Below are 26924 nucleotides of genomic sequence, written 5' to 3'. Positions count from 1 at the left end.
TCCCCCGGCCCTGCCCCAGAGCAGACCGCGGGCAGGAAGAACCACGCTGGGGCCTGTGGGCAGAGCGAGTCCTTTATCAGGCAGCACGGCGGGGCCCCGCCAGGAGCTTCCTATGCCCAGGCCTCCTGGCTGAGGGTGGACAGGGCCCCACGCTGCGCCCACCGCTCTGGGGTCTGGCCTGCCCTGGGGTGCAGGACCAGGATGCCGGCAGCAGCCCCTGCCCCTGCGCAAGCAGGGACTCCCCTAGCCGGTGTCCGTGGGAGAGGGAGCCCCACGGCCCCAGGCTGCTGCCAGCCAGCGCTGCTCCGTGCTCCAGCAGCCTGGCCGTGCTGGTCATGCAGCCCTGCCGGGAGCTCATTGCTGGCAGTTGGTGGGTGCTCGTCTGGCAGCACCGAGGGTCTTGGCAAGGCTGGGAAAGCCCCTCCAGGGGCAGCTAGGAGGAGCCGCCGCCACGGCCCATCCCTGCCACTGCCTGCGTCGCCTGCTCGGGGATGCAGGCCGGGTCGCTCAGGATGGAGGTGGAAATGCTCAGCTGCCGGAGGGAGCTCAGGACGGCTGTGGGGAGACATGGGACATGTCAGATGCCCCCCCATGCCTTGCGGGTTGGAAGGGGCCCGGGTTAACCCATCTTGGGGGAGATGACACTTCCCATCCCTGCTCCAGCCCTGCCATGGACCCTGGAACTGCATGACAGCTCCCTGCCACAGCCCCCAACAGAAGGGGCAAAGGGACACCCACCCTGTGCGGTTCTGGGGAGGGCTGAGCCCTGCCAAGCCAGGACATGGGCTCTCGGGTTAGGGCAGCAGCAGCCAGCTCAGCTGGAGCATGGGTGTGAAAGGAGCATGGAAAAGCACTAAGCATGCAGCTGCAGGACATCCCGCAGGTGCTTCCCTCCCATGTGGCAGAAGCATGGTGCAGCGCCAGCCCCACAGCCCTCTGGGATGCCCCCATCCGTTTCCCCTCTGCTTTTCTGTCAGTCCGTGCCAGCAGGCCAGCCCAGCTTCTTCGAGGTGCCATGGACAGGAGCAGGGCCACCTACTTGGCCGAAGTGCTGGGAGGGAGCAGTGCTGGTCCAGCCAGGCAAGAGACGTCTGGGTGAGGGTCTCCATGCTGGCTGTGGAGACCATGTTGTTGAAAGACTCAAAAAGCGGCCGGATAATGATACTGAACTGATGGGAACAGAGGAGTTAAGGACCAGCCTTGCCAAGGCCATGGTCTCCCACCTGCCGGGCATGGGCAGCGCCCTCCTACAGGCAGCAGGACAAATCTCCCTGCCCAGCGATGGAGCAGACCTGCTGGGTGCCTTCCCCCGTGCAGCACCACGCTGGGCACCAGCCTGTACTGCTGGGGTGACAGAGACATGAGTGTCACCTGGGGTAGGCAGTGGGAGAGCTGCATAACCCCTGTCATGACTGGGGCTGCCAGAAATGGTTGTTTAGACAAAAGACAACTCTTCCAGAGCAGTTCAAGGAGCCAGCTAGTGCAGTGCCCTCTGAGGTGCCCAGGAGCAGGGCAGGACACCAATCTGCCCAGTGTGCTCCTCTGGTGCGCCCAGTCTGCAGGGACTACTGCTGGGGACTGGTGACTTCGTGCATGTAGTAATCCACAGCAGATGCCTCCACCATGAGCATTGTCCTGGAGCCCATGTTGGCTTTAGTATATCCAGTATCCTGTGGAAGGAGCTCCACAGCGCTCCCAAACTCTGTCAGCAGCCACCTCTGCTTTGCCTGCACTGGAGTGGACTGTGGGCAGCAAGGCCTGCCCATCCCTCTGCCCCTTGGGATTTTGTAAACCTCACAGTCTCTACAGACTTGATGGACCCAGTGTGTCTAATCCCTCCCTCCTCACAGAGAAGCAGGCCCAGCCCTTTGACTACCTCTTCCCTGGCCCTTGGTCCCCTCCATCCTCTCCACCATGTGGAGCCCAGACTTGCGTCCCAGGCATGGGCACACCTGGGTTTCCAGGGTGTGCTATGCGGCCACCAAAGCCAAGCAGTCATGTCCCCAGCTTTGTGCCTGGACCTTTCCTAATCTCTAGTTGATGGCTGCTGCCTCTCAGAGCCAGTTCCCATGTCACCAGGAGCTCTTCCCTGCATGAGCTCAGCTCTGCCAGTGACTTTCCTTCTCCCCAAGGACTGACCATTTACTCCTACTCTATTTCCTCCCTTGTAACAGAAGCTTCCTCCTCACCACAGCATCTTGGCATGTTCCTACCATGTGCCCTTGGCTGGGAAACATCTCCCTGTGGTCCCCAGAGCCTCTCAAGCCAGAGGGACCCCAGAGACCTGGGAGTAGCAGGTGAACCAGAGGACCTGGTGTTTGGTGGAGGGGTCAGAGCAAGCAGCAGGCACTGGCCCCAAAGGATACGATCCAGAACTTCCAGTTCTGCAGCGTGGAGGAGCGGACGTACTCATCAAACATGCTGCGCATCTGGTCAAAGCGCTGGCGCGTGATGGGCACCCCCGTGGCCGGCAGCTGCTCCTGGCACAGGCTGTGGGGCACAGGCAGCGCTGTGGGTCCATGTTCAGGAGGCTGGGAGCTGCGGGGGCTGCCCCGTGGGGAGATGCTCTGGCAGGAGCTCAGCTCTCAGCAGGGGTGGCCAGGCAATGTCCCCCTCCCAGGGCAGCTGTGGAGCAAAGCCCCATGCTCTGGTCCTACACAGCACTCCCTCTTGAGCATTACCCGCCCCTCCCCCCCCCCCCAACCAGGGTTTGAGGGTGGATAGAGTCCAATGCAGATCCTGGGAGGTGCTCAGAAGACCTGCTGTGTCCTGCTGCCTCCCTGGTGCTGCCACTTGCCCTGCCTGGCTACCCCAATGCAGGCAGTGGCTCCCTCCTGCCTCCTCCAGCCATGCTCCCCTTACTTGATGGAGCCATTGAGCTCCTTGATCTGCTCCCGCAGCCGCTGTGCCTCATCCTGCAGGGCTGCCCGCTCCTGCTGCAGCTTGCAGATGTACTCGGCTGTCTTCTGCAAGGTGGTGGCCTTGCTGACCTGTGGGGCCACAGGGTGAGATGGTGAAGGGAGCCCCCAGGGCAGGCAGGGCATGGCGCACCCAGTGCTTCATGCAGCAGGGCTGGCAGCATGAGGTGCCATGTTCCCTGCTGCCAAGACTTGGCAGCTTCTGCCACGGGCTCCAGACTCCAGACGACCCTGGCACAGCTGCACCATGTGAGTCTCTGTGCCTGGTATGGGCTTGCAGCCTCCTGAGCCACAGGCTGGGGTGCAGGGCAGAAGCCCCATGCATGGGGGCAGATCAGGGACACAGCATCCCCGGGTTGACACACCATGTCCCTGCATACCCAGGACTGGTCATGGAATCATAGAATCATAGAATCGTTCAGGTTGGAAAAGACCTTTAAGATCATCCAGTCCAACCATTAACCTAACACTATCAAGTCCACCACTAAAGCAATTAAGGGTAGAGTAGTAATTTCATGCTTCCTGGCTTGGTGGCTGGCTTATTTTTTAATTAAAGTAAAAACTAGGAATCCTTAAGGTTGGAAAGGATCTCTAAGATCATCAGTCTAATCATCAACCCAACACCACCATGCCCACTAAACCATGCCCTGAAGTGCCACATCTACCCGTTTTTTGAACACTTCCAGGGATGGTGACTCCACCACCGCTCTGGGCAGCCTGTTCCAATGCTTGGCTACCCTTTCCGTGAAGAAAATTTTTCCTAATATCCAACCTAAACCTCCCCTGACACAGCTCGAGGCCAAATCCTCTCGTCCTATCGCTAACTACTTGGGAGAAGAGACCAACACCCACCTCACTCCAACCTCCTTTCAGGTAGTTGTAGAGAGCGATAAGGTCTCCCCTCAGCCTCCTCTTCTCCTGGCTAAACAATCCCAGTTCCCTCAGCTGCTCCTCATAAGACTTGCTCTCTAGGCCCTTCACCAGCTTTGTTGCCCTTCTCCGGATACGCTCCAGCAACTCAGTGTCCTTCTTGTACTGAGGGGCCCAAAATTGGACACAGTGTTTGAGGTGTGGCCTCACCAGCGCTGAGTACAGGGGGACAATCGCTTCCCTGCTCCTGCTGGCCACACTATTCCTGATACAAGCCAGGATGCTGTTGGCCTTCTTGGCCACCTGGGCACATTGCTGGCTCATGTTCAGCTGGCTGTTCACCAACACCCCCAGGTCCTTTTCCAACAGGCAGCTGGCTGGTCCTTTTCAGCCAGGTCCACACAGCCCTGGGTGCTCACCTTGGTGCTGGGCTGGGCAGTCAGCGTGCTCACCAGGCTGTGCAGCGTGTCGAAGCCCAGCTTGATGTTGAAGCGTCTCTTCTGCTCAGCAGAGATGTGCGTGATACGGCGGCTCTCCATCTGTAGGCAAGCACTGTCAGGCACCTCCTGGCAGCGGGAATGGCCCTGAGCCATGTGCCCCATCAGGGACGGGCTGGCCCAAAGCTCACAGCAAGGTGGGGGGGGAGTTTGGGGGGCAGCAGGAAAGGGTGGTGCATATGGAGATGGTGCCCCCATAGCAAAGGCAGTGCTTGCTTCTGCCATACCTTGCTGGACTCCGGCCTGCCCTGATGGGACACATGGTGGTGCAGGGAGATTCCAGCACCCAGCCTCACAGCGGGTCCTGGGGAAGCCTGGCCAGGCTTGGGCCAGTCGCTGCCTGGAAGAGGAAAGGTGATGCTCTGGGGAGAGGGGCAGCAGCAGCAGCAACCCCTCATGATGGGCTGACACCAGGGTCCTGCGCTGGGATGGGCAGAGAGGAGCAGCCTGCAGCACTACCCTGGCCCTGGGGCAGCCATCCTGCTCAGCTGACAGGGATGCTCTGGTCCAGCATCCGACCACATCTTATCACTTTGTGTTATCCCAAATCCCACTCATTTTACAACTGCTCAGAAATGGGAACATTTGGGATGTGACATTTTAAATTCCCAGTGTTTCTGGGGTGAAAATCACCAGGAGAGAGTCCCAAGAGCAGCAAGGCTGCAGTCTGCAGCACCAAACTGAAACTGGGAACGACACCAGAGCCTGGTTTCCAGCCGCTGCTCTGGTTTCTGCGGGTGAAAGCAGGGTGCTTCCCACTTGAAAACCAGGCTCTGGGTTTTCAAAACCACAGTCTGACATTTTGCTCCTTTTTGTCTTTTCCTGTTTCTGCTTTTGCCCCTGTAGAAGGAGGCAGGTGAAGGGGCTGTGCCCTCCCCCACAGAAAGAAATCATCCGTGCTCAGCTGGGTAAATGTAAATAGCTGGGATTTAAGCCAAAATGAAACATTCCCACAATGTTTGGTCCAAGCTCCCTGCAGGAAACGCAGTGTCCTGTGGAGCTCTTTGGGGTGCCCCAGACTCACCACACGCCGATGTGGGGGACAGCTGCTCTGCCTTGGGGACCAGCAGTGGGCCTGGCTGGGTGCCCGCCAGAGGCACCGGCACTGGCACGGCTTGGGAAGGGCTGGAGCCAGGAGCCAGTCCTGGGCTCAGCTGGGCCATTCTGGAGAGGAAGGCAGCAGGGACATCGGGGACAGCGCTCTGCTGCTGGGAGAAGGCAGAGGGAAGTGGGAGGTCGGGGGGCCAGTGCCCAATGCATGCCGGGGACCAGACCTTCCCCTTTGGTCAGGTGGTGCCCAGGTACTGACAGCTGAATGCCCGTGAGGGGACCAGGGAGATGGACATGCAGCCCCATCCCCACCGGGCATCCCACCATCTGCAGGGGCAGCCCCAGCCCCATTGCCCCAGGGCAGCATTGCTAGGAAAGGGGCCCTGGAAGTGGGGTGTTTCCCACCTCTGCCCTGTTTCTTTTATGGGAGAAAACACTCAGGTGACTCCTGCCACCCGGGCACCTTGTCCACATGTCCTGTGCCTGTCCAGCCACATAGTGCAAAGGGTGACCCCACAGAACCCCATCTCCCCACCTGCCCCATCTCTACTGCTGCCCCCACAACCAGGAGAAGGCACTTCCTTACCTGGGGGGACAATTCCTAACCTGGGGGGTAGGTGAGTGCTTACCAGGGAGACAGGGGACACAGGCATGAGTTCTGTGCCCATCAGGCATGGGGCATCCAGGGCTGGCTCCTGCTTGGCTGCAAGAGGGCAGGGAGCAGAAGGGTGCTGCTGTGTGAGGGTGTCAGGGCTTGGGTGACCTTTCCTGCCCCACGGGACAGCCAGCCCCCAGCACCAGCATTGTTGCAGCCCCTTCCTTGCCTGTCTGCTCCAGGGAAGGGTCAAAGGCCATTGGAGAGAGGTGCCTTTTCTCCCTGCAGTGGGGACATCCTTGGGAGCCTTGGTGCAGGCAGAGACCCCCAGCCCCTCCTCAGCCCAGCATGGGGCTGGACACAACAACTTCTGTGGGACCTGTCCCATCGCATGCACGGGCAGTGGGTCAGACAGCACACTGGTGACCCCTCAGCCCACCCATGGAGGGTTGTGGAGACCAGGCAGGGGAGACAGGGACTTTGCAGTGGTGCCCGTGGCCAAGCCCTGGGGCCACCTGGGCCCCATCTCCCTCCCGGGGCTGCTGGAGCTGGGGAGGGCTCCCCTGGGCACAGCTTCACTTCTGGGTTTGGTGCTGCTCTGCCACGGGGATAGCCACGTGCCCTGCCCAGCATCCCCAGTGTCCCAACCCTGGGGAGAAAGCGGGATCCCACCTCTGGTCTCCCCCATAGCATCCCCCCCCTGCCACTGGCTTGCCCCTGCATCCCCACCCCCACCCCCCCAGCCCATGGGGTTACCTGCAGTCAGCAGCTGGCTCAAGCAGGGGTTGGGCACAGCCAGGTGGGGTGGCGTGGGGGGTCCTGGCAGCCTCTTCGCCTTGGTGCCACTGGGCTTTGCCTTTGGCCGCCCACCCCCTCCCTGGGGCAGCCCCTTGGAGGGGGCAAACCTAGGGTTGCCCAGCAGGACAGGGGGAAGGAGCTGGGGGGTGGCTGGGATGGGGTATCCTGGAGGCACCATGCCTGTGGCATAGCCTAGCCCTGGGGCATGGGGGGTGAAGCAGGGCGCCGAGAGAGGGGATGCGGGTTGGGTGAGGAGCGAGGGGCCAGGCGAGCCGATGTAGGGGAACTTGGACTGGGGGGCCGAAGCAGGGGAGAACGGGGGATCTGGGCCCAGCAGTGGTGCCCCGGGGGATGGGATGGGGGGGGCGTAGGGGGGTCCCAGCGGCTCCAGGCCAAGGCACTTGCCAGGGAGGCCATACTGCAGCAGGGGCTTGTGTCGGAGCTGGGGGCTGAGGCTGCTGGGTGCCATGGCGCAGGGCTCGGGGGGCAGGGGTGCCGAGGGGATCTCAGGGCCCAGGAAGGTGCCGTGGAGGCCAAGCTGGGAGGCACCGCCAGGCTGTGGGAGACACGGGAGGGTCAAGGGGGGTAGCTGGGGCACCGGCAGCCATGGGCTGTGGGCTGGGGTCCCGCTCACCTGGAGGAGGGTGCTGGGTAGGAGCGGGGCCTCAGAGCTGGTGGGCAGCCCCCGTGTGCCCATCAGGGGCCCCCCACCGCCGAACAGGGGCTCAGCCATGGGCACAAAGCAGGGCAGCTCCTGGTAGCCCGGTTGCATCTGCGATGGCGGTGGCCGGTGGCTGGTGAAGATATCTGCAGGGCCAAGTGGAGACAGAGTGACAGGCATGAGGGCACCTTCCCAGAGAGGGGGGTGACAAGCCCTGAGGCACGCTGGGGGGAGCCGTAGCCCATTACCGGCACTGCCAGGGACTTGCCAGTCCCTCCTTCACCTTGTGCGGCCAGGGCAGCTCCCAGCTCTCCCAGCAGATTTGACATCCAGGTTGTGAAATGCTGGAGTATGGAGGAAAGAGGCAGCTCACACACCCGGGGCCAGCCTTGCCACACAAATGGGGACAGGAAAACCCGCCCAGGGGTGCCACCCATGGGTGGGGACCCTGTCCCTGTCCCCGACACCCAGCTGGGCGCCACATGCTCCAGTGCCAGGGCTGCTCCCAGGGCTGTGTGTGGCTGTACTGCTCCTCCTGAACCAGCTCCCGGCTGGGGCAGGGACCATGACACCCAGACTGAGGGGCAGCCACAGCAGGGAGGCTCGGAAGAGTGGCTCACAGCGTCCCCAAGCTGCAGGGTATGGTCCCTTGGGGTTGTAGCAAATGGTCATCTCCCCGCCCTGGCACTGCCGTGCGTGCAGCCTGCGGCTAACCACATCCCATGGCCTTCCCGAAGCCCAAAGCTGAGCCGAGCCCCATGACCTTGCTGCGACTCCCTCTCCCTTCCTCTCCCCTTCCCACAACACTGTTCCTTCCGCAGGCCCAGACACTGTGGTACAAAGGGCTGGCCTGACACTCTGGGCAGCCGACTCCCCTGTGAAACAAGCTCCCCAGGCACATCAGCCCCATGCATGCCTCAGCCTGGTGCTGGTGTTGCCACTGCCTGTGCCAGTGCTGGCTCAGGCATCACCACTGGAAGGGTTTTCCCCATAGAGGATGACTGTGGGGCACAGATGGGGCTGCTGGACGCTTCCCCATAAGATGGAGCAGGAGCGCTGGCTGGGTTTGCAGGCAGCTGACCAACAGCCCCTGGCACAGGCTCTGTGCCTGAGCAACTGCCCCAGGACACAGGCACTCGCATCCCCTCTGGATGGCCATGCTCCCAACCCCTTGGCTGGCATGAGCATCACTGCCTCCAGGCCCCGTGCTGCTGCTGGCAGAGCCCAGCTGAGCCCGCATGCTGGCTCTGCCTCCCTGCATGTGCAGCCATGCCATGGGCACCAGCAGGGCTGCAAGGACTCTGTGCTCCCTCCAGGCTGTGGCACAGGCTCCAGCATCCGGGGTGCCCTGGCTGGGACCCGCAAAGGCCTGAGACCCTTTGAATCTGCACCAGAGGAGCAAATGTCATCAGAGTGGGATACCATGGAGCTGAGCATGGTGACGATTCCGGCAGTGCCATGTGCTGCCAGCCAAGGGTAACACCAGTGCAAGATGGGACAGTGCTGCCACTGAGCTGCCCCACTCAGCCCTCAGACTGCCCCTTCCCCCTACCAAGGACACGGTAAATGCCCAGGAGCATGGCAGAGTCACCCCTGCCCCTCCATGGGACGGTACTCGGTGGTGCTGCCAGGCAGGGTCTCAGCCTCCCCAGGGTGCAGCACCCAGCTCCACGCTGCCCCCAGCCGTCCACTGTGCCCATGCCAGGCTTGTACCCTGCCACCAGCACTGAAGCTCTGCGGGTATTTATAGGCATTTCTGGTGCCCAGCTCTGCAGATTCGATTCCTCTTGTGCCTCTCACTGTGCTGCAGTGATGGAAGGTGGCTGCCAGCCCCTGGGCACCCTGTCCTCCATTTCTCCTGCCCCTTCCCCACCCCACAGCTCTTGCCCATGCTCCTCTCCACTGTCGAATCACCCTGACCTGCTCCCAGGCCATGCAGCATGGCCAGGGCATGTCGCTGCTCAAGGGAGAAGAGCCTGTATGGTCAGCACACCACACCTTTGGCATCCCATTCAAACCTGGGGCTGCTCTCCAATGGGATCGGGGCTACAGAGCTCATTCCCAAACCAAGGACCTTGCAGCATTGGCCCCAGGCTCTGGGAGAGCTCTGCAGTGCAGCGGGATGATGCCACCCCATGGGACAGCCAGCCCAGCCCCCATCTCCCCAGTGCCCGGCACAGGTCCTACCTGGAGCATGGTGCCAACAGGACATGGGGCTGGGCTGCTCCCTCGCCTCTGCCATCAGGACTTCTCCATCCACCCCACACTGAGCTCTGGCACCCGCTGCGGATGCAAGGTACTTCCTCATTTGGGGATTGGTTTGCACATGCTGACTGACAGGCGCCGAGCTCTGCCACAGCCACCAGACATCATGACAGCCCTGTGACCCTGTGGGAGCCCGGCACCAACCGTTGTGGTGCCCACCCTGCATGCTGGCACTGTGGTGCTCTGCACAAGGCTGCTGGGGGTATCTCTGCTCCCAAGCCATGAAAAGCCATCACACACCCTGCTAGAAAAGTGGCCTTGGGGACATAATTGGGTTGGCTGGCACCCACAGCTCTGGCACCCAACACCCAGCATGCACTCTCCATCTCCTCTCCCCACTACCTCCCACGGCCCCACGGTCACACAGCCCTGGCACTGCCCATCACATGGCGTGTGCACACCTCTCTGCTCCTACACCTCCACTGCACACACTCTCACCGCTCAGCGCACACCTGTGTCCCACCAGTGTGCACATCGCTCACACAGCACTCGGCTGTTGCAGGACTGTAACCTCTCATCATCGGGGTGAGCTGCTCCACACAGCATCCCAGGAAATGCCACATCCAGGACAAAACTCCCACCCACAAGTCTCTGAGCACCCCGCAGGGTGCTGCCCTGCCCCAGGGCACACAAGCCTCTCTCCAGCCATACTCAGCAGCCAGTGCCTGGGCGGACAACCAGCCACACCTGGGGTGCCGTCCCTGACTCAGCTAGGCTTGGGATCCTCCCCAGCCCCAGCAGTCCCCTATGTGGAGCCACTGGGCATGGGCAAAACAGGAAGGGATGCTTTCCTGTGATGTAGCGGCTTGCAGTAAGACCCATCCCATTCCCAGCCAGCACCTTGGCGCAAAATGCGGGCCTTTTCCCCAAGAGAAAAAAGACAACTTGGCTGCTTATAGAAATCTGTTGGTTCAGATGGGCACTGCTGTGCCCCTTGCCATCTCCTGCTGAGCACGAGGCCATGCCATGCCAGTGGCATGAACAGCAGCTGGGCCCACAAAGAGAGGTGCTGGGGCTGCTGCTGTGACACCATTGTGGTGAGGTGCTGCTTGAAAGGGGTTGGTGCAGCTTTCTAGCACCATGCAGGACCTCTCAGGGGAAGTGACACTTGTCAAGTGTCAATTTGACCCATTTGGAGCTGTCCCACCTCCCAGCAACTGATGTCCACATGGGGCACCTGGGGACAGGAGGCAAAGGTCCCGCAGTGGGGACAGACACTCCTCCCAGCACGGCTCATTCTGATGGGACCTCTGGAGGGAATGAGCCGAGGAGGGGTGACAAGAGCCTTCCCACCTGTCCTGGTTTCGGCTGGGATAGAGTTAATTTTCTTCCTAGTAGCAGGCATAGTGCTGTGTTTTGGATTTAGTAGGAGAAGAATGTTGGTAACACGCTGATGTTTTTAGTTGTTGCTGAGTACTGCTTATGCTAGTCAAGGACTTTTCAGCTTCCCATGCTCTGCCAGGCGCTCAAGAAACTGGGAGGGGGCACAGCCAGAAGAGTTGATCCAAACTGACCAAAGGGCTATTCCATACCACATGACGTCATGCTCAGTATATAAAATGGGGGGGGGTTGGCCAGGGAGCAGCGATCGCTGCTCGGGAACTGTCTGAGTATTGGTCGGCGGGTGGTGAGCAATTGCATTGTGCATCACTTGCTTTGTATATCATTATTATTATTATCATTATTATACTGTTACTATTAGCATTACTATTTTACTTTATTTCAATTATAAAACTGTTCTTATCTCACCCCAGGAATGTTTCTCACTCTTACTCCTCCAATCCTCTCCCCCATCCCATCGGGGTAAGGGGAGTGAGCGAGTGGCTGCGTGGTGCTTAGTTGCTGGCTGGGGCTAAACCATGACACCACCCCATCCATCCCCAGGGCATCCCACTGCCTGCCCCAGCACATCAGAGTGCCCCAGCCTGCTCCGTGCCAGCATCTGGTCTTGCATCACCCTGCAGCTGTATGGTGCAAGCACCCTTGTTTCCTCCCGCCGAAGGAAGTGGAGACCAGCCATGGAGCTTGCAGGGTGCTCACAGATGCACAGAGGGGTCTAGAGGTGCTGGTGCTGCCTGAGGCAGCTGGGAGGGCTGCAGCCTCCAACCCACACTGGCTCCCAGCCTGCAAAGTGTGCCCAGGCTACTGGCTCTGGCACGTTTGAGGGCAGAGCTGGTCCCTGGTGCAGCATGCACCAGCAGTACCTTGCCCTGGCACATGGGAACACTGTGCTGCACAGCTGGGATGAGGACATGTCCCAGCTGACTCCATGGCACTCACACGCGTGGCTCAGGGCCTGCATGGCAGCGGTGGTGGCAGCCCCATGGGAGGAGGCTGCCATTGCCCACTTCCTGATATTCCCCTTGGGAGTCCCCTTGCCCCAGCTGGACACCAGTGCCAGGATTGTCTCTGGGCCAGCCTGGCAGGGACAGTGACTTGTCCCCAGGGGATGTAGCACAGCCCAGCACGGGGTCCCAGCTCCAAGCCAGCCCTCTGGGCTGCTCAGCCTGTGGCTGGCTGGAGAGTGGGGTGAGGAGGGGGACACAGCAGCACAGAACCTGGTCTCTAGAGGTTTCCTCTTTCTTGTGGGGGACAATTGTCCTTCCTCTGTCTCCAGCCAAAATGAGGTGGTTTGGCACTCCTAGAATGACCCTCTGTTTGTAGAAATCCCCTCCCACAGCTCCTGGCCAGGCCCTTCCCAACCTGCCATGGCTCTGCCCCAGGTGCAGGCAGGCATGCCAAGCCCCTGCCCTGCAGCGTGCCACAGCACCCTGGCCCATGCATGCTGCTTTTTCCATGCCAGTGGATGTCTGGTGCTTTCTGGTTGCCCCAGTGGCTCCTGCTGCTACGTGGCCAACCCTCTGACCCCCCCATTTTTGGGCTGCCATGGGGTGCAGAGCATGCTGGGTTGTGTAGGATGTGGTACTACATCCAGGCTGGCTCTTACCTGAGATCTCCATATCATCCAGGCTGGGCTGCAGGGGTGCCAAGTCCGGCTGTATCATGTCAGCGTTCCCAACATATGCTGGAAGATGGCAGAGCTGCAACATTGGGGCCCAGCCACTGCACTCCCAAGACCCCCCCTTCAGGGCTCCTCCCACCACTGCCCTCACACCTGTCTGGCTGCCACCCCTCCGTGGCACCCCAAAATCACCCTGCATTGCTGCACCCTGCCCTGCAGCTATGCACGGGCAGGGAGATGGGTGCCCACCCTGTGGAGACCCAGGGCCATCCCATCACCACCACCCTGCCCACCAGCACCTCTGGGACCTCATCCGGTGCCCAAGAACCCCAGAAAAAAGGCTGATCCTTGGCACAGGACCTGCCTGGTGCTGCAGGAGCTCCCTGGCCAGGCAGGAACACCAAAGAGTGGCCATGGAATGCAGGACCTGCCTGCTGCTTACCCAGGGCTGGCAGCCCTGCCCTGGGGTCTGGTGCAAGGTCCTTCATGGGGATAGCGTTCCCTGGGCAGCTAAACCCATCCCACCTGGGACGGCCCGGGCTGGTCTGTAGGGAGTCACCGGAGGAGGGGATGCTCCTGCCCTGCCCAAACGGAGCTCTCACTCTGTTTGGGCAGGGCAGGAGCATCCCTTCCTCCTGCCCCGGCAGGAGGAATGCCAGGGGATCCTCTCTGCACAAAGGACACAGGCGGCAGCTCTCAGGGGCTAAGCCAAGAGGCAGCAAGGTGCTATGGTGCATGCTGCCTGCCTGGACCTCCTCCTCCACATCCTGCTAGAGCACGGTCTGGGGCACCTACCATCCTCGGGGAGTGCCTGGTGGGCGCTGGGTGTCTGTGTCATGGTGAAGAGGGTGTCAGAGATGTCTGAGAGGAAGGTGTCCAAGTTGAAGTGCTGCCTACCCCCTGGCTCCTCTTCCTCATCCCCAAGCAGCATGGGCACCACATTGCAGAAGAGCTGGTTGCACCATTTCTCTGTTGGCCTCCAGACATCCTCATCCTGCATGAGATGGAGCAAAGGAGCCAGGTGGGCATGTCTCATGGGTAGGGTCCATGCCTGGCTCCCCAGCTGCTCTCCCTGGCAGCTCCCATGCTCCCTGCAGCATTTATCACTCCAAAGCTTCACAACTGGCACATTGGTGCTTTCAGAAGGATGAATCCAGCATCCCAAGTGCTTGGCATCCCATCCCATTGGGCTTTCCATGCCCTGGGGCTTTCATCTGCCCTTCTGCCAAGCTGCCCAGTGCAGGGGTCTGCATTGCACTCCCCTTTCCCCCCCTCCCCACCCTTCCCCAGTGGACTCACCCGCTTTGGGCTGGAGAGCTCTCCCTCCCTGGTGGACTTTCGGAGCTGGAAGGAGACAACAGCCTGAGTCACCCCCCAGCCAGGGCGGGCACGGCATGGTGCAGAGCCAGGGGCAGGACAGAGGGGCGCAGTGCTCGGGAGGGGGTCCCTGGGGGGCTGGCTCAGTGTGGCTGCCATGAGTTCACATCTGCCTTTACTCTACAGGGTCTGGGCTGAGCAGCTGCCACAGTGGTGGAACTGGTGGTGTATGGCAGTGTGAGGCTGCCAGCACCCTGCCTGCCCATGGCACCCCTGGCCCTTATTGGTCCCGAAAAAGTGGCTGGGGAGGAGGCTGGACCATGATCCACCCCTTGTGGTGGGCGGCCAAGGTTGTGCTGCCAGCATGCCTGAGGGCGGGCACCTGGAGTGATGTGGAGCCACCTGGCCTGCCTGGCAGCATGTGCTGCTGGGGTGAGATGTGGCTGCCAGCAGCATGCCAGCAAATCCCAGCCCAGCTGAAGCACTGTGGGTGAGCTGTGGCCCTGCTTGACCCACCAGCAACACGTGTGCTGTGGGTGTGCTGCCAAACCCTGCCCACGCAGGGCACAAGTCAGCTGAGGTCAGGCTGCCAGAGCACACCACAGCACCACAGGCAGTTGGGGATAGGGTCCTCACCGAGCTCCCCTCCATTGGCACCATGGGGACAGCCAGCCAGCATCCTGCTCCCATGCTGGCAAGAGCCTGCCACATCCTGCTGCTGGTCAGCCACAGCTCCATGTTGGGCACGTTGACATCCCATCCCACCGTCAGCACCACCATGGGATGGGCAGCAGTACAGGCAGAGCCACTCACCCGCTTCTTGTAGTAGATCCTCCACTTGTGGTACTCCCTCATCACCACCTCGATGCGGCGTTTCCAGTAGTTGCCCTCCAGCACAACAGCCTGGGGGAGGGCAGGATATGGGGTCACAGCTGAGCCCCTCAACCCCAGCACCCCGCAGCCAGGGCTGGTTTCCTTGTGCCATGTCAGAAACACATTTCCCAGCAGATCTATGAAATACAATGAGGTCTGCCCCCCTGCGTGTCCCCAGGTCCCACCTGTGCCACCCAGACCTGCTCCTGGCCCAGAGAGCTGCGAGGGACCATGCCCTACCTCTGGTTTTCGGTGCTCATCAGCCTCTGACCCCTCCAGTGGGGTGATGAAGCCACACACAGGGTTCTTCCTCCGCTCCACATCTGCACAGGGGAAAACACAGCTGGCTTTACCCATGCCTCCATCCCTGGACAAGGGAGGGTGCCCATGCACCCATACATCACTGCCCTGGTGCCAGCCCCATCCCACTTGACATCACCCAGCACTTGGCAGACGGAGCCAGGTCTGGTCCCATACTCACACTGGATGTACCATGCTCTCCAGATAGCATTGTTGAGACGGATTTTATCCCGGCAAAGCAGCCGCAGGCCCTTGAAATTCTTCCATTTTGGAGACACCAGCTTCCCACTAAAACACCAAGCAAAGGAGAAGCTGAGGGGCACCATCCCAGAGCCCTCCCAGTTTGGGATGTCCTGAGGGGGCCATGCTTTAAGATATGCCTGGGGCCACCAGCCTGGTGGCAAGTCTGCAGCAGGCACATCTGTGTGGCTCTGCTGCAGGCTGCTTGCCTGGCACCCGTGGGAGCACCCAAGGGAGCACCCTGAGCTCCTGTTCACCCTGACAGCAGCACAGACCTAAACTGGGACCTTCACAGACCCACATGACGCTTCTCGAGCTCCTGGGATTAAAGAACAGCACATGGAGGAACTGATTCATTGAGGCTTGAACCCCGGGTCTGAGGTGGGACCCTGCTGTCCCTGACCAGGACGGCTACATCCCAGCCCTGGGGTATGGGAAGGGAAGTCTCCCACCCAGGCGACACACCTGGGGACACGTGTTGCTGTGGCTCTTGCTGCATTGCAGCAAATGCCAGGCAAGGCTTGGAAATGCTACTTGCAGCTGGGGGCAGGTGCAGGCAGCAGGGCAGGCCGGGGCAGCCATCTGCGTGGGTCTGGGGAAGGCAGGACAGCAAGCTGGAAGATGTTAAGGACATTAAGGGATGCTTGCCTGTGTCCCAAGAGCGGCCGAGAGTGCGACCAGCCCTGCCCACAGCCCAGCACTGCCCTGGGCTCCTCTCTGCACCCATATGGCAAACCTGTGCCCCTCGCCCCAGCCCCCAGCCCAAGCTGGGCTCCCTCCTTCCTGTTTCCCCGCTCCTGGAGGCAGCCATGTTTGTTCTGCAGCTCATTGTGGTGGTGGTGATGTCCCTAGTGGGGCCTGCAGTGAGGGCAGCCTCATTTCACTAATCGTCTTGTTTCCTTCCAGCCAAGGGACATAACCCCCTTGTGTGCACCCACTGGCAGGTGTCCTGAAAGTCCTACTGCCCTAGGAGCTCTGCAGGGTAGGCTGGGGTCTCTCTGCCTTACTTTGCGGTCCTTTTCACCTCTCCCTGAGAGCCTGGCAGCTGCCCCAGCTCTCCCACCCACCAGGGCATGGCCTTGGGGAAATGCTAGCTGCATGGAGGGGCCCTTTGAGAGCAGGCTGGGGGCTGCATGACATCCATCCCCAGGAGGCCCATGTCCCTCCCCAGCCAAGAATTTGTCCTTTAAAGATCTCAGTGCTGCTTTGGGTTCCACTTATCTTTGGCATATGGAGGGAGGAAGAAAGGTAGAGCCTGGGCTGCGTGTAAGGGTGCTGTATCCACCTGTTGTTGCCAGCATCTCTTCGGGTGCACCCCAAGATGCCATTGAGCTGTGTCCCCATGGAGATGGCTGGGGATGAGAGCAATGCTCAGCTAATGCTTTAAGAAGCCACATACTTGTTCATTCAAGCTTGTGAAACCTTCAAGCACCCTCAAACAAAGACTGGCTGATTCTACCGATTCGACATTAACCTGCCTTGAAATCTGCCTCCTGCTGCACGGCATGGCACAACATGGCAAGTGGGGCTCCCTTCCTCAGCAGCTGTGCTGGCTCGGCTCAGAGCTCAGCTTAGAGCTCCGTGCAGCCCAGCAGGCAGGTGGCTTGTTGCAAACAGGGTGCTGTCCTTAAAGTTAGAGCCAGGTGACCCAAACAGGCAGCAGTGTAGGCAGCAAGGCCCCTGTGCAGTCCTGCATGGCTCTGTGGCTGGAGGGAACATGCTGGGGCAGAGGGGAGAGGAGAGTGTTGCTGTCCCATCTCACTTTGGGGGACAAGGACTGGAGACCCCTCTGGCTCCAGAGCCTGATACAGGGACTTGTCTGGGAGCAGGTGCTCCCTCCCACAAGAGCGGACAGGAACAGTCTGCCCAGGGAGACCCAGCCTGACCCACAGCCCCAGGGGCTGGGGAAGGACCCATGTCCCAGCAGCTCCAGCCTGCAGAGAGTTAAGGACTTGGCTATGCGCTGGCCATTCCGCTATCACCAGGATTTTGAACTTTCCCCAGCAGCACAAAGCAAACAGCATGGTTGTGCCAAGCAGAGGAGCCAATGGAAAGGATGGGTTTCCCAGGTGCATGGCCAGATCCTGCTGGTCAAGGCTACCCGGCCATGCTCCTCACCAGTGTCACTCACCCCAACAGACAGCTTAAAGGACCATCCGGAGCCTGTGGTGGGGGGCCTTTGGGCTTTGCCACTAACTGCTGCCTTTCCCCATTAACAATCCTTTCAGTTTTGGGGCTTATCAGGCTTATCTCTGCTCCCTGATTTACCTTGAAAATGGCCCCACCCTTTCCTGAAATTATCTCCCGAGGGAGATGGATGCAAACCCCACGCTGAGCCGTGAGAAGGGTTTGGGATACCCCAAACAGGCTGGAGGTCCCAATGCCCCACGCTGCTGGAGATATGGGGACACAGACCCCACTACTGGCTAAAGGGTCTCTGTGGGATGGAGCAAGGTGGGAGCAGGGCTCAGCCTGGGACCAAACCCAGTGTGGGTCAGCACCAGCTCTGTTTCAGTCAGTCGCACCTTGTTTGCTTCATGATTCATTTAGCTACTCCAGATGTTTAAGGTGTTGTAGCCCCTGCTTTCATAGCAAAATCTGGCAACAGATGGAGTTCAGCTGTCTCCAAGGGGGAAAAGGATTCTCGCTCATGAGTTGGCGGGGCTCATCGAGAGGGCTTTAAACTAGGTTTGAAGGGAGAAGGGGATATAACCAGGCTCACTAGAGAGGAGCCCAAGGGTGGCATGGCAACGTTGGGGGTGAAATCGATAGCCCAGCTCAAGTGCCTCTACACCAATGCACGCAGCATGGGCAACAAACAGGAGGAGCTGGAAGCCCTTGTGCAGCAGGATAGCTACAACTTAGTCGCCGTCACAGAAACATGGTGGGATGACTCCCATGACTGGAGTGATGCAATGGATGGCTATAAGCTCTTCAGAAGGGATAGACAAGGAAGGAGAGGTGGTGGGGTGGCTCTTTATGTTAGGGAGAGTTTCAATTGTATAGAGCTCAACAATTGTAATGACAAGGTCCAGTGCTTATGGGTAAGGATGAGGGGGAAGGCCAACAAAGCAGACGTCCTGCTGGGAGTCTGTTATAGACCACCCAACCGGGATGAAGAGGTAGATGAAGCATTCTATAAGCGGCTGGCAGAAGTGTCACGATCACTAGCCCTTGTTCTCGTGGGGGACTTCAACTTGCTGGACGTCTGCTGGAAATACAACACAGCAGAGAGGAAACAGTCTAGGAGGTTCCTGGAGTGTGTGGAAGATAACTTTCTGACACAACTGGTAAGTGAGCCTGCCAGGGGAGGTGCCTCGCTTGACCTGCTGTTTACAAACAAAGAAGAATGCATGGGAAATGTTGTGGTCAGAGGCCATCTTGGGCTTAGCAACCATGATGTGACAGAGTTTTTGATTCTTGGCAAAGTAAGGAGGAGGGCCAGCAAAACTGCTACCACCACGGACTTCCGGAGGGCAGACTTTGGCCTCTTCAGGACACTGGTTGGGAAAGTCCCTTGGGAGGCAGTCCTGATGGGCAAAGGGGTCCAGGAAGGTTGGGCATTCTTCAAGAAGGAAGTCTTAAAGGCACAGGAGCAGGCTGTCCCTATGTGCCATAAGATGAACCAGTGGTGAAGATGACCAGCCTGGCCGAACAGGGAGCTTTTGCTGGGACTCAGGGAAAAAAGGAGAGTTTACCACCTTCAGAAGAAGGGGCAGGCAATTCAAGAAGAGTACAGGGATCTTGTTAGGTCATGCAGGGAGAGAATTAGAAAGGCAAAAGCCCAGCTAGAACTGAATCTGGCCACTGTTGTAAGAGATCATAAAAAATGTTTCTACAAATACATTAACAACAAAAAGAGAGCCAAGGAGAATCTCCATCCTTTACTGGATGCAGGGGGGAACATTGCCACCAAGGATGAGGAAAAGGCTGAGGTACTTCATGCCTTCTTTGCCTCTGTCTTTAATAGCCAGACCAGTTATCCCCAAGGTATTCAGCCCCCGGAGCTGGAAGACAGGGATGGGGAGCAGAATGAAGCTCCCATAATCCAGAAGGAAGCAGTTAATGACCTGCTATGCCACCTGGACACTCACAAGTCTATGGGGCCAGATGGGATCCACCCGAGAGTACCAAGGGAGCTGGTGGAGGAGCTTGCCAAGCCACTTTCCATCATCTATCAGCAGCCCTGGTAACAGGGGAGGTCCCAGATGACTGGAGGCTTGCCAATGTGACGCCCACCTACAAGAAGGGCCGGAAAGAGGATATGGGGAACGACAGGCCTGTCAGCCTGACCTCGGTGCCGGAGAAGATTATGGAGAGTTTCATCTTGAGTGTGCTCAACAGGCATGTGCAGGTCAGCCAGGGGATCGGGCCCAGCCAGCATGGGTTCATGAAAGGCAGGTCCTGCTTGACCAACCTGGTCTCCTTCTATGACCTGGTGACCCACCTGGTGGATGAAGGAAAGGCTGTGGACGTCGTTTACCTGGACTTCAGTAAACCCTTTGACACCGTCTCCCACAGCATTCTCCTAAGGAAGCTGATGGCACGTGGCTTAGGTAGGTGTACTCTTTGCTGGGTGAAAAACTGGGTGGCCGAGCCCAGACAGTTGTGGTGAATGGAGTTAAATCCAGTTGGCAACCGGTCACAAGTGGTGTTCCCCAGGGCTCTGTTTTGGGGCCAGTGTTGTTTAATATCTTTATCAATGATCTGGATGAGGGGATTGAATGTGCCCTCAGTAAGTTTGCAGATGACACCAAACTGGGTGGGAGTGTTGAACTGCTCAAGGGTAGGATGGCCCTGCAGAGGGATCTGGACAGGCTGCATCAATGGGCTGAGGCCAACTGTATGAGGTTTAACAAGGCCAAGTGCTGGGTCCTGCACTTCGGTCACAACAACCCCATGCAACGCTACAGGCCTGGGGAAGAGAGGCTGGAGAGCTGCCTGTTGGAAAAGGACCTGGGGGTGTTGGTGAACAGCCAGCTGAACATGAGCCAGCAATGTGCCCAGGTGGCCAAGAAGGCCAACAGCATCCTGGCTTGTATCAGGAATAGTGTGGCCAGCAGGAGCAGGGAAGCGATTGTCCCCCTGTACTCAGCGCTGGTGAGGCCACACCTCAAACACTGTGTCCAATTTTGGGCCCCTCAGTACAAGAAGGACACTGAGTTGCTGGAGCGTGTCCGGAGAAGGGCAACAAAGCTGGTGAAGGGCCTAGAGAGCAAGTCTTATGAGGAGCAGCTGAGGGAACTGGGATTGTTTAGCCAGGAGAAGAGGAGGCTGAGGGGAGACCTTATCGCTCTCTACAACTACCTGAAAGGAGGTTGGAGTGAGGTGGGTGTTGGTCTCTTCTCCCAAGTAGTTAGCGATAGGACGAGAGGAAATGGCCTCGAGCTGTGTCAGGGGAGGTTTAGGTTGGATATTAGGAAAAATTTTCTTCACGGAAAGGGTAGCCAAGCATTGGAACAGGCTGCCCAGAGCGGTGGTGGAGTCACCATCCCTGGAAGTGTTCAAAAAACGGGTAGATGTGGCACTTCAGGGCATGGTTTAGTGGGCATGGTGGTGTTGGGTTGATGATTAGACTGATGATCTTAGAGATCCTTTCCAACCTTAAGGATTCCTAGTTTTTACTTTAATTAAAAAATAAGCCAGCCACCAAGCCAGGAAGCATGAAATTACTACTCTACCCTTAATTGCTTTAGTGGTGGACTTGATAGTGTTAGGTTAATGGTTGGACTGGATGATCTTAAAGGTCTTTTCCAACCTGAACGATTCTATGATTCTATGATTCTATGATTTTGCTCTCCATCAACAGCAAGAGGAGATGGGAGGAATGATCTGGCGAGATGCAGGGCTGCACAAAGAGAAATGGGCGTCAGCAGGAGGGGATCCAGCCTTCCCACGTGTAGCTGGAGCGGGATCCACCGTGGGGCTGTCAGAGTGCCCCTTGCTCCCTGGGTGCCAGAACACAGCCTGGCCCTGGACTGGCTGAAAGAGGACAGCCTTTCCTGGAAGTCCTAAAAGCTCACATTCGATTTCTCACAAATTTTGCTGCCAAAGTAATGTTTTTTCTTGAATTTTTATGTTTTAAAATCCAGAGTCTTGGAAAGAAAGTTAAAAATCTAACCACAATTTTCCTGCAAAGTGCTGCCAAACGAAAACCAACTGTGTTCAAATCTGACTTCAAATCTCTACTATCTGACTGAGCTTTTTTCTTTACTGTGTGTGCTGATGAAAAGGCTGCTGCGCCAGCTCTGCTGCTCACCGTGCTGCCTCCGGAGGGAGTGAGCTCTGCCCCGGCAGGCACTGCAGGGGTGATTCGATGGCAGTGTTGTAACAAAGGTGTTAACAGACTGTACTGTTAGTACAGTACTGTACTGTTAGATAGGGACTTTGGGAAATGACAGAGAAAAGGCGTGCAGATCCCTGCTGCTAATGACAGCACAACCACACTGCAGCATGGATGGGTTTATCCTGAGCATGAGCCTTTCTCCTCACTAGACCTGCTATTGCCCATCATGTGGATAATTCATAGCAGAAGCTGCCCAACCTGCCACAAAGCCCCGCAGAGATCTGCTGAGCTGGGGCTGCCATCAGCACTGAAGCTCTGCTCCCCTGGCTGGAGGACCCCGCTTCCTTCCAGCCAGGGCATAGGCAGCACCCAGTCTTAGGTCTGGATGAGTCTGAAGCCTCATCAAATGGTGGAGGTGGACCCAGCAATCACAGGATGTGGCCACATCAACACGAGCCACTTCCAGTGGGTCTGAGCTAGTGCACAGGGCTGCGGGCAAATGCTGGTGAACTGTAGTGAACTGAGGTGAGCGATTTGTCAGGAGAGCGAAGGAAAGTGCAGGCTAAACCTGAAAGAAGGAAATGGGGAGAGGGCAGCTCAGCATGTGCATCACTGGGGTCTCTGCCTGGGTGCTTGCTGTCCCTGTGCATGAGTGTTTAAGGCACTGTGAATTAGAGAATCAATTAGAAAGTACAGCAAAGCTATAGCAGCAATTCCACTTCTAGGAAAGCCTCAGAGGCTGCTATCATCTTGCCAGAAGGATGAATTAGTACCAAATCGGCATGCAAGGGTATAATTGAAGCCTACCTTGTTTTAAATCACAAGAGCGGCAGAGTCAATACTCCATGTCACTTACCAGTCTGATGTCCCTGTCTGCTAAATCTCCCCTCTCAGTATTTGCAGGGGAGAAGAGGAGGTTAATCTACATCACACTCTGGGAACAGCTACAGGATGCTTCTTCTGAAGCACAAGATAGATGTTTGCAAGATAAGACCATGGGTGTCTGCAGTTTGCAGTTCCCATCTGCACCCAGGTTTTCTCCCTTCAGAAGGACAGTTCCCCCCGACAGTCACCCAATGATTCTCTGCAATGGGTGACAGGAAGGTGGGTGAGCCCAGGAGACCAGCTCTGCAAGACAGGACACCAGGGAGTGACCCTGCAGTGATGGGGAGAAAGCTGGCTCAGGTGGGGAGATTGTGCTAAGGTCATAGCATGAACAGTTCCTAAAGGAGCTTGGCTCCACATGCTCAGCTTTTTGGGGGAACCTGGGAAGCCCATGTGTACTGCAGGGAGGTCCACCCACAGGAGAAACAGCAGTCTAAGGAAGGGATTCAAGAAATGCAGCAGATTGCAGGAGAAGAAGGAGTAGAAGAGAATAATTAAGTCTTTGGCAGGAATGCTGCTGGAAGGAGAGTAGTGACCTGGAAAATGGGTACCAAGGGCCTGGGAACTGCTTTATCCCTAGCTCCAGCACCAGGAGAAAGACCTCAGTGGGGGGAGTTGACTCTCTTTGAGGTATCTGAAGAAACAAAGTCCTGCCAGAAGCAAGCCTTGATCTGGAGAGAGTGTTTCTTTCCCACCGAGGGGGTGATGCACAGTCCAGCCCATGGGGGAATAAAACATCAGATCCTTGGGGTGATTGCTTAAGCTGAGACAGGACTGCCATAAACATCTGTGAAGTGCCACAGAGGAATGCTGGAGAGGGGAGGAATTAGAGCTACCTAAATGGCTGTTCAGCTAACAGCCTTTGAAAAACAAGTGCTTAGAGAGAATTTAGTGTACTTGCCTTTGAAATGGTGTGGGCCAGGCCTTGGACAGCAAGGAATGGATAGCTGAAACAGTCACAGCTCAGCCAGCAGGTCAAAAGAAGTGATAGTTCCCCTCAACTCTGCACTGGTAAGGCTAGGTCTGGATATTGCATCCAGATTGGTCCCCCTGATAAAAGAGGGAGGTTCACAAAGTGGAGTGATTCTGGAGGAGAATGTTAAGATGGTTGGGGACTAATGTACATGACAGAAGAGGAGGGTGAGTGATGGGTTTGTTCAGCCTGAAGAAGAGAAGGTGAAGAGAGGATCTAGAAGAAGGCTTACTGTCTTCAACTACCCAAAGGAGGCTATAGAGATGGAGCCAGACACTTCTCAGACATGCACCAAGAAAGGACAAGAGGCGACAGACACAAGCTGAAACAAGGGAAACTCCAATTAGAGCCCTGGATGGCACTCTTCCCTATGAGAGTGGTACAGCCCTGGGACACGGTGGACAGGTGATGGGCTTACCATCCTTGGTCCCCATCCATCAGAGTGATGGCCCTGAGCAACCTGATCTGGCTTTGGTGATAGCCCTGACCTGCACAGGGTTTGGACTATGAACTCCAGAAGTGCCTCCCAACTGATCCCTTTCTGTGGTTTCTGCTTTGTTAGGGAGTTAGTCTACAACATAACTGTGGATGCACTCCTGACGGCTGGAGGACATTTGGCTGGCCACTCCAACTGAAGCTGTGATGCACCAACACCCCTTCTGAGGAATCTGGCTGGGAGGGAAGGTGTGAAATGGAAGATGATGCAGAGAAGTATCAAATCAGATAAGACTAAAAGTAGAGGTGCGCCAAGTATCTTTAAACACCATTTTCCCCCTCTGATACCTTCCTCCAACTACTGCTTACAACTCTGCCAAAAATGTACTAGCAAAGCTGCCATAGGTTTCCAAAGGCAGAAAAGAAATGCATGAACAGCAGAGCGGCCAGCTCTAGAACCAGAGTCCAATCCCACCTGTGGAGACACCTGAACCTCATCCCTGATCAATGCTTGTCATCCTGTTTTTAGGGTGCTGGCAAGCTGCGGAGCATGACAGCTGAGAGGTGGAGGGGGAGAGTGTGTAAGGATAGAAGGAACTCCAAGAAAGAAGAACTGTGCATGAAGTTTGGAGAACATCCAATGTCAATGTTTCCCTGGCTGGGTCCCATGGCCTGCAGCTACCCTGGCTCCACAGCAGATGAAGAACTGCTCCCACAGGTGCTGAGCAAGACCTAGTCTTGCACCAAGGCAGCCAGGAGACATCTCTAGTACTCTGGACTTCAGGGTGGCCATCAGTGGTGGCACTAATGCTTTTTAGCTGATGTGGATCCTCTTCACTGAGGACTACTGTCCAACTGCAGTTACAGTTTGCCATAGTGCTGGGCTTGGGGCTGGTGTGTGCATTGTCATGCTCAGTGCAGGAGGGAAACAAGGACCTGAAAGAGTCCAAGGGGCAGAGAGATCTGGAGTGATGGAGCTATGTCTGCAATGTAACGGCCAGCCCTGGATGGCATACAGCTGCTGTGGTCTGCTCCACCTGCCAAAGCACTTACACCCTGCTCCTTTCCCCTCTGCGTGGGGAGCACCAGAGCTCAGGAGCACATGGAGGCTGCAGTGCGTCTCAGGAGTCAAGTGCTTAAGCACCCTGGGGTGCAGCAGTGTCTGCTTCTCCAGCACCAGGCTGCAAGGATCAGAGTACAGCTGATGTACTGGTATGGGGCTGCAACAGCAAAAGAGAGTGAGGCCACCAGTGCCTCCATGTCCCCTGTGCGTGTCACTCAGCAGTGACTTGCCTGACCAGGAAGCATGACCCTCTGTTGAGTCACCCCACGCTGACACTCACTGTGCTCCCGCAGAGTGCCAGCTTCACCAGCACCCTGGAGGAGAGCCATTCCACACCGGCTGCAAGCAAACCATGGAATCTTGGATGTAGTGATGGGCCAAATGTACACAGCTGTGTGGCAACTAGTACCCTTGGAGTGCTGTCCCAGTGCCCAGTGTCACCAGGACTGCTCTGGCAGCGACCACATTTTCCATCGTGTTGAGCACTCAGGGACTTCAAGGCATACCTGAGAGGTCAGCAACTGAATGAGACCCTGTGTGGAACAATGCAATGGGCAACTCTTCAAGGCTGTTTTATTGAGGTTTTGTTTTTGTGCAGTGTCAGTAGGACATCATCTTTCCAGGTTTTCACCTGGACATTTTGGGAAAGCTATGCAAGCAGTTTTGCACTGATGATAGTAGAGCAAGTCACCCTGATGCTATGCTTGAGAGAACTCAAAGAGGGGAGCTGCCTCTAAGAATGTGGACCAAGGTGCTAAGAGACATGATGCAGGCTCTCCTGTTGTCACCAAGGAGCTGTGGGATGAGCAGGTCTGTAGCATTCTGAGTTTGGGTGATTTGTGTGGTTGGGGGAGCAATGCAGTCACCCATCTGATTTTGCAGGAGAGAAGCGGGGAAGCTTTCAGGAGGCCCTGGACAAAGCCCTGTGCCGCCATCCAGCCCTAAGTGCTTCTGCATGTCCTGGAATAACCTTGGGACATGTGGGCAGAGTCAAGGACGGGAAGGCAGGACTCCTGCTCTGGGCTGGATTGCCAAAGACTGAGCACTGGCTGCCACAGAGTTATTGCTCCTCTACAGAGTGTGCAGAACCTGGCTGTGAGGGTGCTACAGCTGGGTGCAGTGACTCCAGATCTCATGGGAAGGTGGAGGAGGGTTAAGCTGCATGTGAAGAGAGAAGGAACTTCTCATCTGGCTCCATGGCCAACAACTCAGCACCAGCTCTTTCTCCCCGAACCCTCCCAGGGTGGCGTTTTTTGAGCAGATTACACATCACAACCCAATGGACAAGAATACAAGGATGCTATCAGTTGGCAATTAGCAGCAGGTTTCCGGAGGGGCAGTGGTGCTCAGACAGCCCCATATCTTCAAAGAGCTGAGGCGGGGGGAGGTCTATGAGATGCATGCCAGCAAGAGGGATCTTGTACTCACCTGTACTCCAGGCTCATGCACTCGAAGAGCCGGGTGAGGGTCGGGTCTATGCTCCGGGGATCAGCTGGTTCAGGCTCGGTGCGGTGGTGGCGCCGGCGGGGCAGCGAGTCGCTGTGCGGGGACGACACCATGAAGTGGCCACTGTGGATGACCTGGGAGGGGTTCTGCTCCCCGGCGCCGGGTCCTGTGCCACCGACAGCCGTGTCCTCGGAGTCCGAGTCGGAGTCAGACACGGGGCATGGCCCAACTGGGGGCTCCGGAAAGGATCCCGGGAGCCCCACCTGAGCTCCTGCCATCACCTGGTGCCTGCTGGGGAGCCCTTACTGGCCTACCCCAGTGCCGTGGTCCACGTCCTGGTTGTGCTGGAGCTCTACAGGCACTGCATTGGCATTGAGCACATGCTGTTGGGCTCCCCAGCACAGGACACCCACACCACACCTCCTCCTTGGCACTGTTTGCTCTACTCCAGACCACGCTGTCTCCTCCACACTCTGAGGTTCAGCTTTCA

General features: G+C 57.6%; 1 protein-coding gene across 1 annotated transcript; it reads right to left on the bottom strand.

Moving 5' to 3' along the window:
• Positions 1-433: 433 nt before the first annotated feature.
• Positions 434-26712, bottom strand: MLXIPL (MLX interacting protein like). The gene is made up of 17 exons (XM_075719969.1): positions 26417-26712; positions 15288-15394; positions 15047-15129; positions 14747-14836; positions 13916-13960; positions 13412-13610; positions 12602-12679; positions 7363-7577; positions 6687-7284; positions 5965-6038; positions 5310-5493; positions 4513-4625; positions 4208-4327; positions 2863-2990; positions 2367-2490; positions 1040-1169; positions 434-555 (listed from the first exon to the last, which is right to left on the bottom strand). The coding sequence occupies exons 1-17, from the start codon at positions 26710-26712 to the stop codon at positions 434-436; spliced, it is 2706 nt and encodes a 901-aa protein (XP_075576084.1).
• Positions 26713-26924: the final 212 nt, after the last annotated feature.

Source organism: Pelecanus crispus, chromosome 12, assembly GCF_030463565.1.
Source record: "Pelecanus crispus isolate bPelCri1 chromosome 12, bPelCri1.pri, whole genome shotgun sequence".
NCBI classification, from domain to species: Eukaryota; Metazoa; Chordata; class Aves; order Pelecaniformes; family Pelecanidae; genus Pelecanus; species Pelecanus crispus.
This window is presented reverse-complemented; position numbering and strand designations above follow the sequence as displayed.